The sequence below is a fragment of the Argopecten irradians genome, chromosome 2, assembly GCF_041381155.1.
Source record: "Argopecten irradians isolate NY chromosome 2, Ai_NY, whole genome shotgun sequence".
Taxonomy (NCBI): domain Eukaryota; kingdom Metazoa; phylum Mollusca; class Bivalvia; order Pectinida; family Pectinidae; genus Argopecten; species Argopecten irradians.
The window spans coordinates 9,128,613-9,143,750 of record NC_091135.1 but is presented as its reverse complement, the minus strand read 5'-3'; the positions used below and the strand labels follow the sequence as shown (position 1 = coordinate 9,143,750).

The 15,138-nt window shown below is 35.4% G+C and overlaps 2 protein-coding genes across 2 annotated transcripts; both read left to right on the top strand.

Annotated features, from left to right (window-relative positions):
* Positions 1-2,314: 2,314 nt before the first annotated feature.
* On the top strand, positions 2,315-7,487 carry LOC138316875 (zinc finger protein ZFP2-like). Its single transcript, XM_069258524.1, has 2 exons — positions 2,315-2,419; positions 5,446-7,487. Exon 2 carries the CDS (start codon positions 5,533-5,535, stop codon positions 7,126-7,128), a length of 1,596 nt encoding a protein of 531 aa, XP_069114625.1. The 5' UTR covers positions 2,315-2,419; positions 5,446-5,532; the 3' UTR covers positions 7,129-7,487.
* Positions 7,488-11,165: 3,678 nt separating this feature from the next.
* LOC138316420 (zinc finger protein 626-like) lies at positions 11,166-12,695 on the top strand. The gene is made up of 2 exons (XM_069258115.1): positions 11,166-11,684; positions 12,069-12,695. Exons 1-2 carry the CDS (start codon positions 11,166-11,168, stop codon positions 12,693-12,695), a joined length of 1,146 nt encoding a protein of 381 aa, XP_069114216.1.
* Positions 12,696-15,138: the final 2,443 nt, after the last annotated feature.

Here is a 15,138-nt window from a genome sequence, read left to right as displayed (position 1 = left end):
AATCTTTGCATTTGTTCAGGTCAACAATTAGTCTTTCAAACAAGTCGATTTAGCACAGAGGCCAAAGATGTGTATCTATATCTTTTCTTTTGACTTTCAAGACAAAAATGCTACAACCTGCATGTAAATAAAACACAAATATTAATGGATTTAGCCTTGTGTTAATGTTTGTATATATTCTCATTTTTGATACCGCTCGCCCCGATTTTTTTGGGGGAAATGCGAAAATGAAAATTACAAAAAATCAAAAAAAAAAAAACAAAAAAAAAAAAAAAAAACTCCCCTCCCCCCCCCCCACTTTGTGTTTTCCCAAAATCCCGAAGAACTATTTTTCAAATTGGTGTAGCCTAAGTAGACTTACATACACACGATTCAACATCAATTCGTATCCTATTAAATGCACAAAAAATCATTGAAGTGTCCATGTATGGAATGAGGAGGTACTGATTGCTAGACAATGAGCCAACAAATGCATAACAAATCATTTAATATTATTTTTGTGTTAATTAAGCATATATGTAGGCATAACACTTCAGGTGTCTAGATGTGCTTTTTTAAAATCAAATCAATGATCGTGTAGTGGTTCTTTAATTAATTGTTCCAACAGTATGTCTATACATTACAGGAATTCCAAACAGTTGAGTTCCATACAACCAAACAAACACCACCAAGTATGCCAGCGTTGATGTGAATGATGCAAAAGTGTTCGAAAGTAGTTTTAAAGTAAGATAAACATTTTAGGCTTCAGTGTCCGGATCGAGTGTGGAGGTTTTGTTCATTCGTATACCGGCGCGCAACTCTTTCTCATACATGTACCCTTTGACAGAAGCATTTATAGATGTTATGACGTACGGTTCACCTCTGAACCTATGAATGCCCATATTTGGTAATCTGGACATACATATTTGGTACGCCGACCAGCAATTCAGCTGACCAGCAATGACTTTAAACATACCTGGTACTTAAATATTCTGATCATTATCAAGTACTAAAAAGATAGACACTTAAATTTAGCTATTGTGTCCGGCCCAACATCTCTATAGATTTCCCAAGTACTTTGAAGACTGGAAATGAAGCTAACCCAATACACATTGCGGTAATGTTATGTAATATTTATGATCCAAGTCTATTGTGTTAACATATAAGCCTATAATATACACGATAAAACATCAACAATTGTTCAAATGAAAATACTGATTGTGGGACATTTTTAAAAATGTTTGATCGTAAACTAAGAATATTTAGCTTTTGTTTTATTTTTTACTTCTCTGAAAACAGTGATGTTGCGATATAAATTGAAACAGAGATATTTGAAATTTTGTGGCGACCTCAATGATGATATCCACGATATTCAATACTGTCCGTCATATTTTGTCCCGGTTACAGTGAGGACATCCTACGAATACACCAGGGGGTTTCGATCACATTAAGATGAAATGGCAAAAACTAGTACTGATCTCAGGTCCTGAATTATCATAATTTTTTTTCTTTGTCTTTGAAGACTACAGAGAGGAGCTGACGCCCAACTTCAAAGCGCACGGTGTACCTATACTACGTAATATACGTTCTTAGGTTCTTTTGATGAATTGTACATCACAAAAATAAAACAGTTAAATTACCTGTTTTGTTCTGTTGTCTCAAGTTTTAAGTACAAGATAGTCCAATGGTTGTAGAGTACGTATGTTTTTCGGAACTCCCTGAGTATCAATGGGTGGACACATGCCATAGGTTTTGGTTGTTGCTATGTGTTGTTCAAGTTAGACTAGCGATTCCTTCGTTTATTATACCACGAATACCCAAAATCCAGGATAACCCAGGAAAATACCCGGTTACGAACTCAAATTATGTTACAATATATGTAAGATATTTAATGAAAATGTGCATGAACATTATACGTATTGCATTGCCCAACTCATTGAAGAGCCCCCCGGAAAAAGTGAGGTACACAACATTTTCAATCATGAAATATTCACTTACCGTTATAAAAACTAAATTAATATTCCGTAGGTATACAATTCACGTGGTATCGTCGATACGACATCGCCCTGATGTGACGAGGTAGAAGGCACGTGCACACCGTACCCGCACACATGGGTATACACATGTAAACAAAATATTGCTGTTGTACGTACATGTGTAATGCTATTTTATAGTACAGAGAATCGTGGTTTGACCAGTGACACGATTACACGATTCTCCCAGTACGCGATGACCTCTGTAGCTACACACGGATGGGACATTATAGTGACCCATATCAATAATAAGGCCTAGCCTACATGTAATAGCTTACTCCATGTGCATTAATGTATGAACTGTGTCAGTGAAATGGTTGAGTTGAGTGCCTGATTATATTTCAGATGGCGGTCAGCCCTAAATCTCGGATATACATCAAATACAGAGTAAAATACTAAAACTAGAGGTAAGATTATTGAAGCTGGATTTCTATTTAACATCGATGATTAATGCCAAATCTTACATATGTATACATGTGCCTTTGTAGTAACTGTGCTACTTTGTGTAAACGAAGGGGAGTAACTCTGGAAGATCAGAGTGATTTTGGTCCCACATCTTCCTAAAAAAACTCCCTCTTCCGATCTATAAATGTTACTTTCACTCTGATGATAATACATAGCGATAGTTGATTTATATTTAGTGGTATGTGTCTGATCATGAGAATGACTACATTTTTTTTTTTTGTACATGATGACACACACACACAACCTTACTTTGGGAATCGTGGTACATGTTTTCCCCCTAGCCAATTACGTAACTAAATCTAGATTACATTGTATAATTTATGTCTACAAGGTAATATATACATTGTATGGTGCACACGTACAGTTAACAGTCCGCGGAAACCACCTATTTTCGTGTTATACGTGTAAAAGTCCCTATCATGAAACCTAATTGCGTAATGCTTAGTCCTTAAAAAATAGCCTAAATAACTGGAAATCTCTACATTTGCGATAACTTTTTTTAATCGCAATTTTTTAAATCGCAATATTATAAATGTTTGGAGACAAGATAAAGTAACAATTAGAATATTACTAAAAATATATGCAACAAAATAGATTTGTTTATTTATGTGATATTTGATGTGCAACTGTCTCATGAGAACATAAATGCTCGAACGTTCAGCTGATGTTCACTGTACTTCACTGACCACAATTTCTTTTTCTCTGTCTCTTCAGTTGCGAGTCGAAAACTGTGAGAGGCGAGTAATTAAAAATGTGCGAAGAAAATCATTAGCATAAAACACATCAAAGTGTTGAATGGACAGATTCAGCCGAAGGATACTATACATAGTCTTTAATCAATATGTCTCGGAATACAAAGAGATTAGATATATTCGTACTACATTGATACAAATGTAGTTGTACTGAATTAACACAGCACCGCCTAAAATAGTGTTCATGATGACTGTACCCATATAAGGCCAAAAAATATGTCTGTCAGGATAACACTGGGAAAAAAAAGAAAATAGGGTCGGTCGGTCGTCGGTCGGTCGGGAGGATTTTTTTTATTGTAATGTTAGTTTTCTTCCATCCCTAATTTGGTTGACCGTAGAACCGTTATACATGTGATGATCAGAAAAACTGTTACATATGTACTTATTTCCTTTCATAAGAACATAGTGTTACGCAAAATTATGTACGTGGGTAGAAAATTCGGGTCGGTTTGGTAACACTAAACAAGATATATATAAAGTTTGCCTGAATATGGAAGAAACGAGTTTCGAATAAAAACAGTGACAATTTTTTTCTGATTTTATAAAATGTGGGGGTGAAAAAAAAAGAAATACCTAACATAGTTTAGGCAAACATAGAATATTAATATTCCATGAAACATAATTCAAACGAGGATCTAAATACCCTCTGTATTATTTTTCTGCCAAAGCAAACTTACCTATGACAAATTAATCCGTTGTCCGTCCATCTTTGGACAGTTATATTTATGGTTGAGAAAATGTAAGTGAATATTATAATCAAGGTCTTCCCAAGGTTATACTCCATCTTAACGATTGTTTGTCTTCTCAAAGTAAGCCTTTATTTTTAGTTCTTGTTTGTTATTTAATTATATTTTTGGTACACAAAGATTCATTGTTATAATTGATGCGTGCGAATTGAGATTATTTAGCATCTGTAGAACTTTTGTATTGGTTTGTTTAGCTGGATAACGGATTGTCTAAGCCAGTGCACAAGAAAATCTGACTGTGGGCAACACGGAATCTTGGCCGAGTTTTTAAAGTGCGCCTAAAAGGGATTAATTTGCTATAGTAAGGCTTGATAAATGCGATCATGTTGAGAAATGCCGAGTTTCTTATCGATTACATATGGGGAATGAATTCCGATATCGACGCCATTTTACTGAGATACCGTCGCATTGCTACCACGCCAAGCGAAGGACGAGGTCGTGCGACAATGCGCCATGCGACAGTGCGACAACACCTAAAGTGCGACAAGTCTCCCCTTCCTTGGCGCATTGTCGCACTGTCGATTTGCGCAGTGTCGATGTGATAGTGCGACATGGAGGGACGCGTGGCCGAGTGGTTAAGATGGCCCGACATATTACTAACAAGCCCCCCCCACCTCTGGGATGCGTGTTCGAGTCCCATGTGGGGCAGTTTAGCCAGGTCCTGACCGATGGTCGGTGGTTTTTTTTCGGGTATTCCGGCTTTTCCTCCACCAACAAACTTGGCACATCCTTACATGACCTCGGCTGTTAATAGGATGATTAAACCAATAAAAACCACAATGCGCGACCATCCGGAACTCCTCGGGGAATATATATTACCGTGATAAAACCCGATGAGTTCAGGATGAATGCGCGACATGTCTGAAATCAGCTCGTTCGGAGTCTACCTGCTAATAGCGATTTTGAAGATACTAAGACCTTTGTACGTATAAATCGTATACAAGGATTATGAAATCCTTGTGACCTGACAGATGACAAATGCTTAGTTTTCAGTGTACCTGATTTAGTCCCTCAAACGATGCAAAGGGACTTATTGGATATACTTTGCTTCTTTTTTCCCCCCAGAATTTTGTCCGACACTTTTCTCGAAAACTCCACGGAACTTTATGAAACTTGAACGACAGATATCCATAATGATCAGGAGATGTGCACACGACCCTTATTTGTTTCGATTCGTCAACCAACATGGCCGACATTATCTATCTTCTTATTCGTCAAAATTTAGATTGTTGGACTCAAATATGATTCTGAGAAGGTTAGGCAGTGATTGAGCATCAGTAATACACTTTCTTAGGGGAGTTTGAGTAGCACAATTTCACTAAAATCTTCAGATTTATAAAGATACGGCGTGATCTAAAACAATTCTTAATATGTGAGAATGAACTCCCGTGTTTAAATAATACATAATTGTTTTTGGAACACAAGATACAACCATAAATGATTATCATATTTATCTTTTTTTCTTTTCAGACTTTGAAGTTCACTTTACAGATACTGGAGTGATGCCTAATCGAAGTGGTGTAATTTTGAAGGAAAGTTATTGCTCGTAATGAAATAATGGAATATTCTAATGAAAGATCTAAAACATGTGATATCTGCCATAAGGTATTGAGCACAACTAATGCTCTACAGATACATACCAGAACACATACCGGAGAAAGACCTTACGAATGTGATATTTGTGGCCGAGCCTTTGGTGCCAAGGGGGACCTAAAACATCATATAAATACCCACACGGGAGAGAAGCCGTATAAGTGTAAAATTTGTGGCAAGGGATTTGGTCAATCAGGATCGCTAAGCAAACATACCAGAACTCATAACGGTGAGAAACCTTACCAATGCGATATATGCGGTAATAGTTTTAATGATTTGTGGCAGCTTAAGACGCATAAAGCAAGACACCCTGGCCAGAGTTCTCACATATGTGGTATATGTGGTAAGGGATTTATAAATGCATCCGCTCTTCAAAGACATACCAGTGTGCACTCCGGAGAACATCCCAGTGGACGGCTCCACACGTGTGAGATATGTGGTAAGGGAATCACCACTGCAGCTAAGCTAAAGATACATATCAACAGAAAACATACTGGCGAGAGGCCTTTTAAGTGTGATATTTGCAACAGAGGGTTCTGCACCTCAGGAGAACTTAAGCCACATAGATGGACACATTTCAAGGAAAAGCCACATAAATGTGTGTTTTGCGGCAAAGGATTCTGCACCGAAAGTTACCGCAAGCAGCACGAGAACATTCATACTGGAAAATTACCAAACAAGTGTGGAATTTGTGGCAGGATATGTAGCAAGCCAGGTAACTTAAAAATACATCTTATGACCCATAGCAGAGAGAATTCATACTCGTGCGATATATGCAGCAAGAAATTTAAATCATCAATGTATCTGAAGCAGCATATGCAAATCCACACTAAAGTTAAAAGTTTCATGTGTTTAATCTGCGATGATGGGTACAGTTCATTAAATAGTCTCAAACGACACCTAAGGACGCATGCTAGCGAAGAGACTCACAAGTGTGATATATGTAATGAGGGATTTAGGTCATCAAGTGCCCTTAACAATCACCTTAAAGCACATGGTATTTCTGCATGTGATAAAGAGGATATCAACACTTTTGCATCTGAAGCATCCCTGAATGTAAACGCAAATTCTGCCGATAAGATTTCTCCATATGATCGGGGTAAATTGGAACTCGAGTGCCAAAATTCATCAACTCGAAGTAATAAAAAACGAAGTAATAATGTAAAACGGTGGAAACTCAAGAAATGTTCTAAAATCACCAGGACGAGAGAAATAACATCTGTCCAGAAAACAAAGCGTGTGACTGATTCCGGAAGTGTAAGGGAGATAACTATGTCTGTACAGAAGACAAAGCGTGTGACTGATTCCGGAAGTTTAAGGGAGATAACTCTTTTGAATGATGCTGCTTGTGAAAGTGAAATAAATGCAGTTGATGAGCCTCATAAGGCAGCTCGACTCAGTGAAAGAGTCTTTTGTTCCAATAGATATTCAAGTAAATGCTTATATGATGGTAATTTTCTTGAATATCCTGGAACGACGATCTCCAAGACAAAAGATGGTATTCCGGTTATAACATATAGCGTGCAGAATATTTTAGAATACTACAGTAAGAATAATTGAATATAAACAAAATACATGAATAAATATATCATTGTATTATCTATATTTTGTTATTTATTTATTTACTTTAATTTGTTGTTTATGAGCTGAGTAGATGATAACGTAGCTCGAATATACTTTTGTATGTTTTTTTTTTCTTTTTTCTTTTTTTTGGAAAATATGTTTTAAAATGAAATATTGTTTTGAAATTAAATCAAGGTACATGTATCGGCCCATGTTCAAACTAGTGCTACTGTGCATGCCTATATCTAACTTCTTATATGTACTTGAATATAACTAAATTGATAAATTAGGTGTGTGCATCGTGGTTAACAATAGGTATTACTGCTGAATCGTAAATTGAAACTGTTATCATCAAGGCTATCGTGTGTGGATATCGTTCAAATAGAAGTTCGAATACATACACATATAATGATAAAAGACAAAGGACGTTCCACTGATAATGTACAGCATAAATATTAATTTAAAATACTACAATGCTGTCCATGGATTTTATGCATATCGAAATTATATATTATCTGCAATCATTTATATGTGTAATATTTTCAAATTTGGTTGTTTAATATCCTCGATGCCAGGGTATATTAGCGGCAGTCTAATCTGCACCTGGGACTGAGGATGAGTGTTTTCCATAGCATCACAAATTTGTTTATTGTCATTTCCATACAAAAATTGATCTACATGAGCAAATAAATAGAAAACAAAAAAAAGGAGAATAAAATTATTGATATTTATAACCTATTAATTCATCAAAATGAAATATTTCGAACTTCGAAAAGGTAACAGTTTATGTATCTTTCACAACGGAATTTCCGGTAGTTGTAATTTTTTCCTTGTCGCGGTATAAAATCCAAAGACGTTGATTAGTTGTTCAAATACGAATTTATTAAATCACTTTTCTATGAGTCGGAAGGCGATTTCCGGAGTGTCCGAAAATCGACCCGTAGAGACCGAGCTCTAGATCCTAACTGATGACAAAATATGAGACATGGAATTAAATGTACAATTGATACAATGGGTGACACCTGGCATGTATATGACTCTATTATGACTGGTCGGCACTCGGATAGGTGAGATAATTAGCTTATCTATTGTCTGAGTCGTAAGTGTCATAGTACTAGTAAGACCAGTTTGGATAATTAACTTCAAAGGGTAGATGAGCTATAAAAACACAATGAATAAATTACAATTAACCATATGTTATATATAGAGTAATTAACTGAAACAGACGTGAATAGATACATGTACAAAATGTAGCTTTAAAATATCACGTCACAAGAAGAAAATAAAGTTACGAAAATTTGTGGAAATCAAATTAAATAATACTGAATTAAAATTTTAACAATGTTCAAAAAATACATAATGTAGCACTTATATAATAAAATTCTTCATGATACAAACACCACTTTCAGTACATTGATAAAACATGCCTATGCTTAAAACCCAATAAACGAAACAATTTCAACTAAATTATATGACAATAGGATTAGATAGCAGATATTACCTATATAAATCATATCCCCAATAAACACAAGCCACGTTTTGGTTCCCGATTTCCATTCCAAAACAAAATCGCAAAGATTACTACTCGCTGATTTAGCAATTGACTGAAAATAACTATCAGACTATCTGATAATAATAAATATAGATGATGTAGATACATGTATGTATTCGCGGAGATAAACTTTCGCTAATTTTCTTAAATCGCGAAATTCGCGAAAGTTATTCGCAAGCGAATGGAACATGGTTTACAGTAATCCTCGGTAATCCTAGAAAATACGCTAGCGGCAAAATAGCCAAAATCTGCACCTATTGGTCAAGATCAGGACCGGACTAAGCAGTCCGGACCTTATAAAAGGGCACACAGACCACACAACCTCCAGACACAAGCTGTCACTCAACGTGTTATAAAAGGGCACACAGACCACACAACCTCCAGACACAAGCTGTCACTCAACGTGTCGCCTTTGTTTTATAGAGAGACACCCCGGAGAAACCGACGTTATAATTTACTATATAAAAAGAGAAATCCGACAGTGCTATACATTCTTGCTATATCCTCTGGTTTCCAGTTCTACTCTAGCTCAGTAAATGTGTGGACTTTCTGGACACAGCGCTACCAGGATGTCTGTTTAATGTTCATTTATTTTAGAGGTAAGCGTACATAAATGTATATTAAATCCTAAACTCGTGTCAAATCAAAGATTGTTTCGCGGAAGCCATTGTTTTACATTACCCATTTAAAGCTAAAACACTTTAAATGTTAAGTTTGTTCAAGAGTAAGACCAACAATTCATGATCAAAACTGTTAGAAACGTCGCTACGTAAACAAAAAGCTTATTTCATTTCGTTTCTTATATACATATATCACCGATTTCTTTGGTATCGAAAATGTATTGTTATATGTTAAGTGCCAGTTTGTACAATCAAACGTCATATCATTCATCAGATATTATACATTCCGTCTTTGAAGAGAAGACTATGTAATATGGTTCTAATGGTTTTGATTAGTAATTGATGATTCGATGTGCACCAGAAAGTTTACTCCAAAGTTAGTACGAAATTATAAATTGCTTAAAAGAATGAGATAACACAAACTAAATGTATTAGTTTTATTTGAGAAACACATTAATTTGTAGTGTTTAACACTTTCCCTTTAAATGAGAGACAGAAAGGTAAACAAACACCAGTTTACTGTCTATGGGTTACAGAAATAATATTGTTATATAGGGCAAAGACGTAATTCTAACAGTGTGAACAAAATATTGTCGAATTTTCAAGGCGATCATCTCCTTTGTCAAGATAACACCAAAATAACAAATAAAATTATTGAGGACGGTAACGAATGTTCTACAATGAACACATATAGGACATACACATAAACTACATGTACATATGTAGAGGGACAATATGCGTATTGTCTGGAGGATCCCTTCGGCAAATCGCTTTGACAAACAATATTGTGTAATATCCTGAGGCAACTGTCTCAGATATTCAATAAACCATCTAAACATGAATGCTATGAAAAATTCTTCAATAAGCATAGAATTTGTTTATTGGTTGATGAAATGACTACCCAGATGAAGAAACTGTATTATACACGAACATGTTTCTATAACGGTATTTAAACAATTAAATATACCTCTTTGTAATTGTACATGTTGTTACGTAAAAGTAGCGGTTTTTATGCCTCGGTGTAGATATGGATCAAAGAGGAATTCCAACTGTTATATTCTAGATAACACCGGATCCTTAATGACGATTATCAATAGGAATTATCTGAAGTGGTAAAAAGAACATAAAAATTCTAACAGCGTAGATAATTTTTTTTTTTTCAAATGATATGAAACATAACATTAACAATCACAATATCATTAATACAAATCTAAGACTAATTTCCCATGGATATTCAAAGTTATCTTTTTTTTACAATCTTTCATACTGAAGGATAACAAACATAAACTTAAAAAGGAAAAAAAAGGGAAAGAGAGAAGATACGGTGAGGTAGGGGTTGAGAGTTAAGGGAAAAGGATAAGATTTTGTCGAATTCTAGCCTTTCCACCCGTTATCAGGACACAAAGAACACAAATATATGTACAGTCATAGAAATACAAGATTGTTTCCATTTGATTTTTCAGATCCCGCATATTCGATTTTCCGCAGCCAAAACTTGTTGCTGACATCACCTCAAGAACATACAGATGAATAGGTGTGATATTTGTGAAAAGGTGTGATATTTGCTGCAAGGGGATTCTAACACTATTATTTATATTATCCGAAAAACTGAATAAAAGGCTTAATACATCAGATAACACGGAGAAGTCTTCTATGGGTAAAATTGTGGTGGCCAGAAAGTTCAGCTTGTCAGGATTATCCAAACACCTGACGGTATGACGTCATACAGGTGTGATATTTGTCACAAGTGTTTTACCATCTCGAAGAGTCTAACAAAACATATCAAGGTAGTGCATGGAACAGATAAGCGTCATAAATGTGAAATTTGTGAAGCGAGCTTCCATTATCCATATTTACTTAAAATGCACGTCAGAGTGCATGCTACATACAAGTGTGATATCTGTCAAAAGGTGTATCATAGAACGAAGGCGTTAGAAAATCATAAAAAGAGTCACAAAGAAAAGAAGTACACGTGCAATATCTGTGGTGAAGAATGTCGCGATTTAAACCAGCTTAATGCTCATACCGAAACCCACACGGAAATAGCACCATATCAGTGTGGTTTATGCGGGGAACTATTTAGAAGATCGAAATTTTTAAAGACACATCTCGACCATCATGCTAAAGAAAACGTATTCAAGTGCGATATCTGTAGCAAGGGTTTTGATTCATCAGATGATCTCAGGCACCACGAAAAGACACACGGAGATGAAAAACCATACAAATGTGATATTTGTGGTAATGGGTACTATTTCCCACATAGCCTTAATGCCCATATCAGAACGCATTCTGGAGAGAAGTCTTACATGTGCGATATTTGTGGCAAGAGGTTTGGTGACTTGAGTACCTGCAAGAAGCACAAAACGATCCACGCAGGAGATGTGCGTATAATATGTAAATGTAGTTTTTGTGGCAAGGGATTTCAGAAATTTAATCATCTAATGACACACATGGGTAGGCATAGGGAACAAATGTCCTATAACTGTGGTATATGTAATAAGATATTTAGAACACCAAAACGCTTATATATTCATCAAAGAAAACATACCGAACGGAGACTACACAAATGTGAAATATGTCACGAGGTTTTATGTAGTTCTGTGGAGTTTTTACAACACAAGCAGACACACACCAGAGTAAAGTTGCATAGTTGTAACATCTGTGGGAAAGGTTTTTCCACACTAAGTGACTGCCGAAAGCACAAAATAATACATACGGGCGATACGTCATATAAAAATTTTGTTAGTGACACAAATATTTTCCAGTTTTCTTCACAAAGAGTTCATGGTATAACACATCAAACTGTGGATGGTTCGCAAGAAACGTGTGATAGGTATACTACATGTATATCAAATGACTTGCGCATGGAAGTGAAAACAAATACTGGAAATGAAGCTTTAACGTGCGGTACACAGGAATCATCAAAAAGTCTGCACCAACCCCTGTCAATCCCAAATAGCAACACCATCAAACTAGATAAATACAATACAGATTACAAATCCTTTTGCAGGAACGAGACAGAGTTAGTTCGGGATACCAGTGACGCTCACACTGTCGTCACGATATTAAAAACAACTCGATGTAACGAGTCTTCCAGTGCCAGGGACACAAGTCGAGTTATGTCAGCGGACAAAACGTGCCTTGACGAATCTGTGACACTAAGAGAGACTCCCCTTCCGGGTAGATCTGTTAGTATAAAGACAGAGACAGAGACGACGGAATCTGGCCGTGGAAGTGATATCTACTTAAACAGATGTGGACGTGAATGTGATTGCACTAGAGAACTTCTGTATCCTGGAATGAAGATGTTCAAGAATAAGGACGGCATTCCGGTGATAACTTACAGTGTTATGAATATATTGAAGTATTACAATAATGATACATGTATATGAAGTATAAACAGATTATAATTGTATTGAATTTAAAGGTTCACTTCCTTTCCGAAACGGCTTTTAATATTTACAATGGGAATGTAAAACGAGATCGATAATTTTGTAGAGTATATATTTTCTGATGTTATTAACGTTTTAAAGAAACCTTTATGTTTTACTCCGGAAAGGTAGTGGGCAATTTCCGTCCACCGAAACGGGGTTTAATTTTCAGAATGGGAACGCAAAACGAGATCGATAATTTTGTAGAGTCGCAAAACTTATATTACCGTTAATACTACACTTATCATCGCCTTCTGAACAATATAATTCAAATAAATAAAATGTTAATTTTCATAACGCGGGTCGTCTTATGATTCCCGCCGTCGTCCTAAATACCGCGCGGTAGTTGAATATTACTGCGCCAGACGGCAAAACTGCAAAATGAATCTCCACACTTATCGTATATTACGCAGGAAATCTTGCAAATGTTTCGTGTTGTTACCTCATATCAGGCTATCGATATGGATTTTCTTATGTTATTAATGTTTTAAGAAAACCTTTATATTTTGCTCAGGAAAGGTAGTGGGCCTTTAAAGAAATATCTGTAATGTACCCTCATTTGTAATTTGAAAATAGCTGACTTTGAAATAAACTTTAAAGGCCCACTACCTTTCCGGAGCAAAATTTAAAGGTTTCTTAAAAACATTAATAACAAAAGAAAATATATGTCGATGGCTAAGATGAGGTTACAACACCAAACATATGCAAGATTTCCTGTCTAATGTACGATAACAGTGGAGATTAATTTCGCTGTTTTGCGGTCTGGCGCAGTGATATTCAACTACCGCGCGGCATTTAGGACGACGGCGGGAAACATAAAACGACCCGCGTTATGAAAATTAACATTTTATCTATTTTAATGAAACAGTTCTGAAGGTAATGATAAGTGTGCTAGTAAACGTATAGTTAATAACTTCTGCGACTCTACAAAATTATCGATCTCGTTTTACATTCTTATTTTAAAAATTAAAAGCCGTTTCGGAAAGGTAGTGGCCCTTTAAGGAAAAACATTCCAGGATAAATCGTATGAAAGCTGAACCAGCAAATAAAACTTCAAGTTTAGTATACGGTTACCCTCGTTTTCGTTTGTTATTTTCATCAACATATCGAAGTTATGATGATATTACAATATCATAAAGTACGAAATGTAGACTAACGCTTGGTAAGGTCGAATTGTTAACGTTACGCGATTTCGACCTTCTGTTTTAGTTTAGCCATCAGAGAACCCTGTAACCTTGCATGACTAAATAAAATATATCTTAAAAGGACAAAAAAACATATCTTAAAAGGACAAAAAAACATATTTTTCCTCATTCGAGTTATATTTTAGGCTTATATCTTTATTTATCAAAACTCGTTGTGATTCATCATTATCGATGCAAGTTAACTACTGTATCCCGTTTATTAGAAGACTACGTTTAATTCGACGCACAAGTGTAATTTGATCTCGACCAACTTGTTCCTTTTTACATTCAAGTAAACCAATCTCGAATACTTGGGTAATTCGACGTGTTACAATAATCCCGTCTCGACTTCGAGTTAACACAATTCAATTGTATGAAATAAAAAAAGGCGACAGGCGTCGCACCATGGCGTATGTTTTTTCTAAGAAGATGAGCCAACAAAATCAAAACAGTAATTCATTATCACATACATGTAAATCTGCATTTCATAATTGAATGAAAATACCTGTTAATGTATGCAATGCTAGCAATATTAATTCGTAGATTTAAATTTTCGAGAAAATACTTTTGATACGAAATTCGCGAAGTGAATAGCACAATTAAAATAATAAAATAAAACATCGCTATTCCAACCACCATAAAATATACAATATAATAGACTTTACATGAGCTTGCTTATCATATTACTTTTTCGAAAAACGTCTTTAGGAAACATCCAAATGATTTACAGTATCCATTATCTAGGTTGAATATGCGTACTTTTCAATAAAAAAGTAACATTTATTTTTTTTAATCTTTTTTCGTATATCGATGTGACGGATAGGATATATACAAATCTATTATAAACCCACAGTATGGCTAACGTGTTATTTGGTTCGGAATTTCGGGTTAATAAATTTCATATAAAATATGACCAGATACATGTGCCTTAATTCATCGTATTTATAATATAGCCACGTTTTATGGAACTCTTGTATACTAAAATAAGATCAAGCACGGTTGAAATACATTTTATTTAACTTATTGACGTTCTAGATACGTTCTGTGTATGCTTCAGTGTCTGTCAAAGCGAAAGTACATAATTTTGATGGGAGTAATCTCCCTTCAATTGTGTGTGACACACCTTCTTTTTATTTTCTGTCACGGATGATGATTAACGGATTTAATGTTAACGAAAATACCAGTCTTATTTTCTGTTCATTGAAAATTTAGACTAATTA

Excerpts from the sequence above, each read along its gene's own strand:
- LOC138316875 (XM_069258524.1), top strand. The coding sequence starts at position 5,533 with ATGGAATATTCTAATGAAAGATCTAAAACATGTGATATCTGCCATAAG.
- LOC138316420 (XM_069258115.1), top strand. The coding sequence starts at position 11,166 with ATGCACGTCAGAGTGCATGCTACATACAAGTGTGATATCTGTCAAAAG. Across the intron at positions 11,685-12,068 it reads AAACGATCCACGCAGGAGAT|TTTTCTTCACAAAGAGTTCA; the intron begins GTGCGTATAATA and ends AATATTTTCCAG.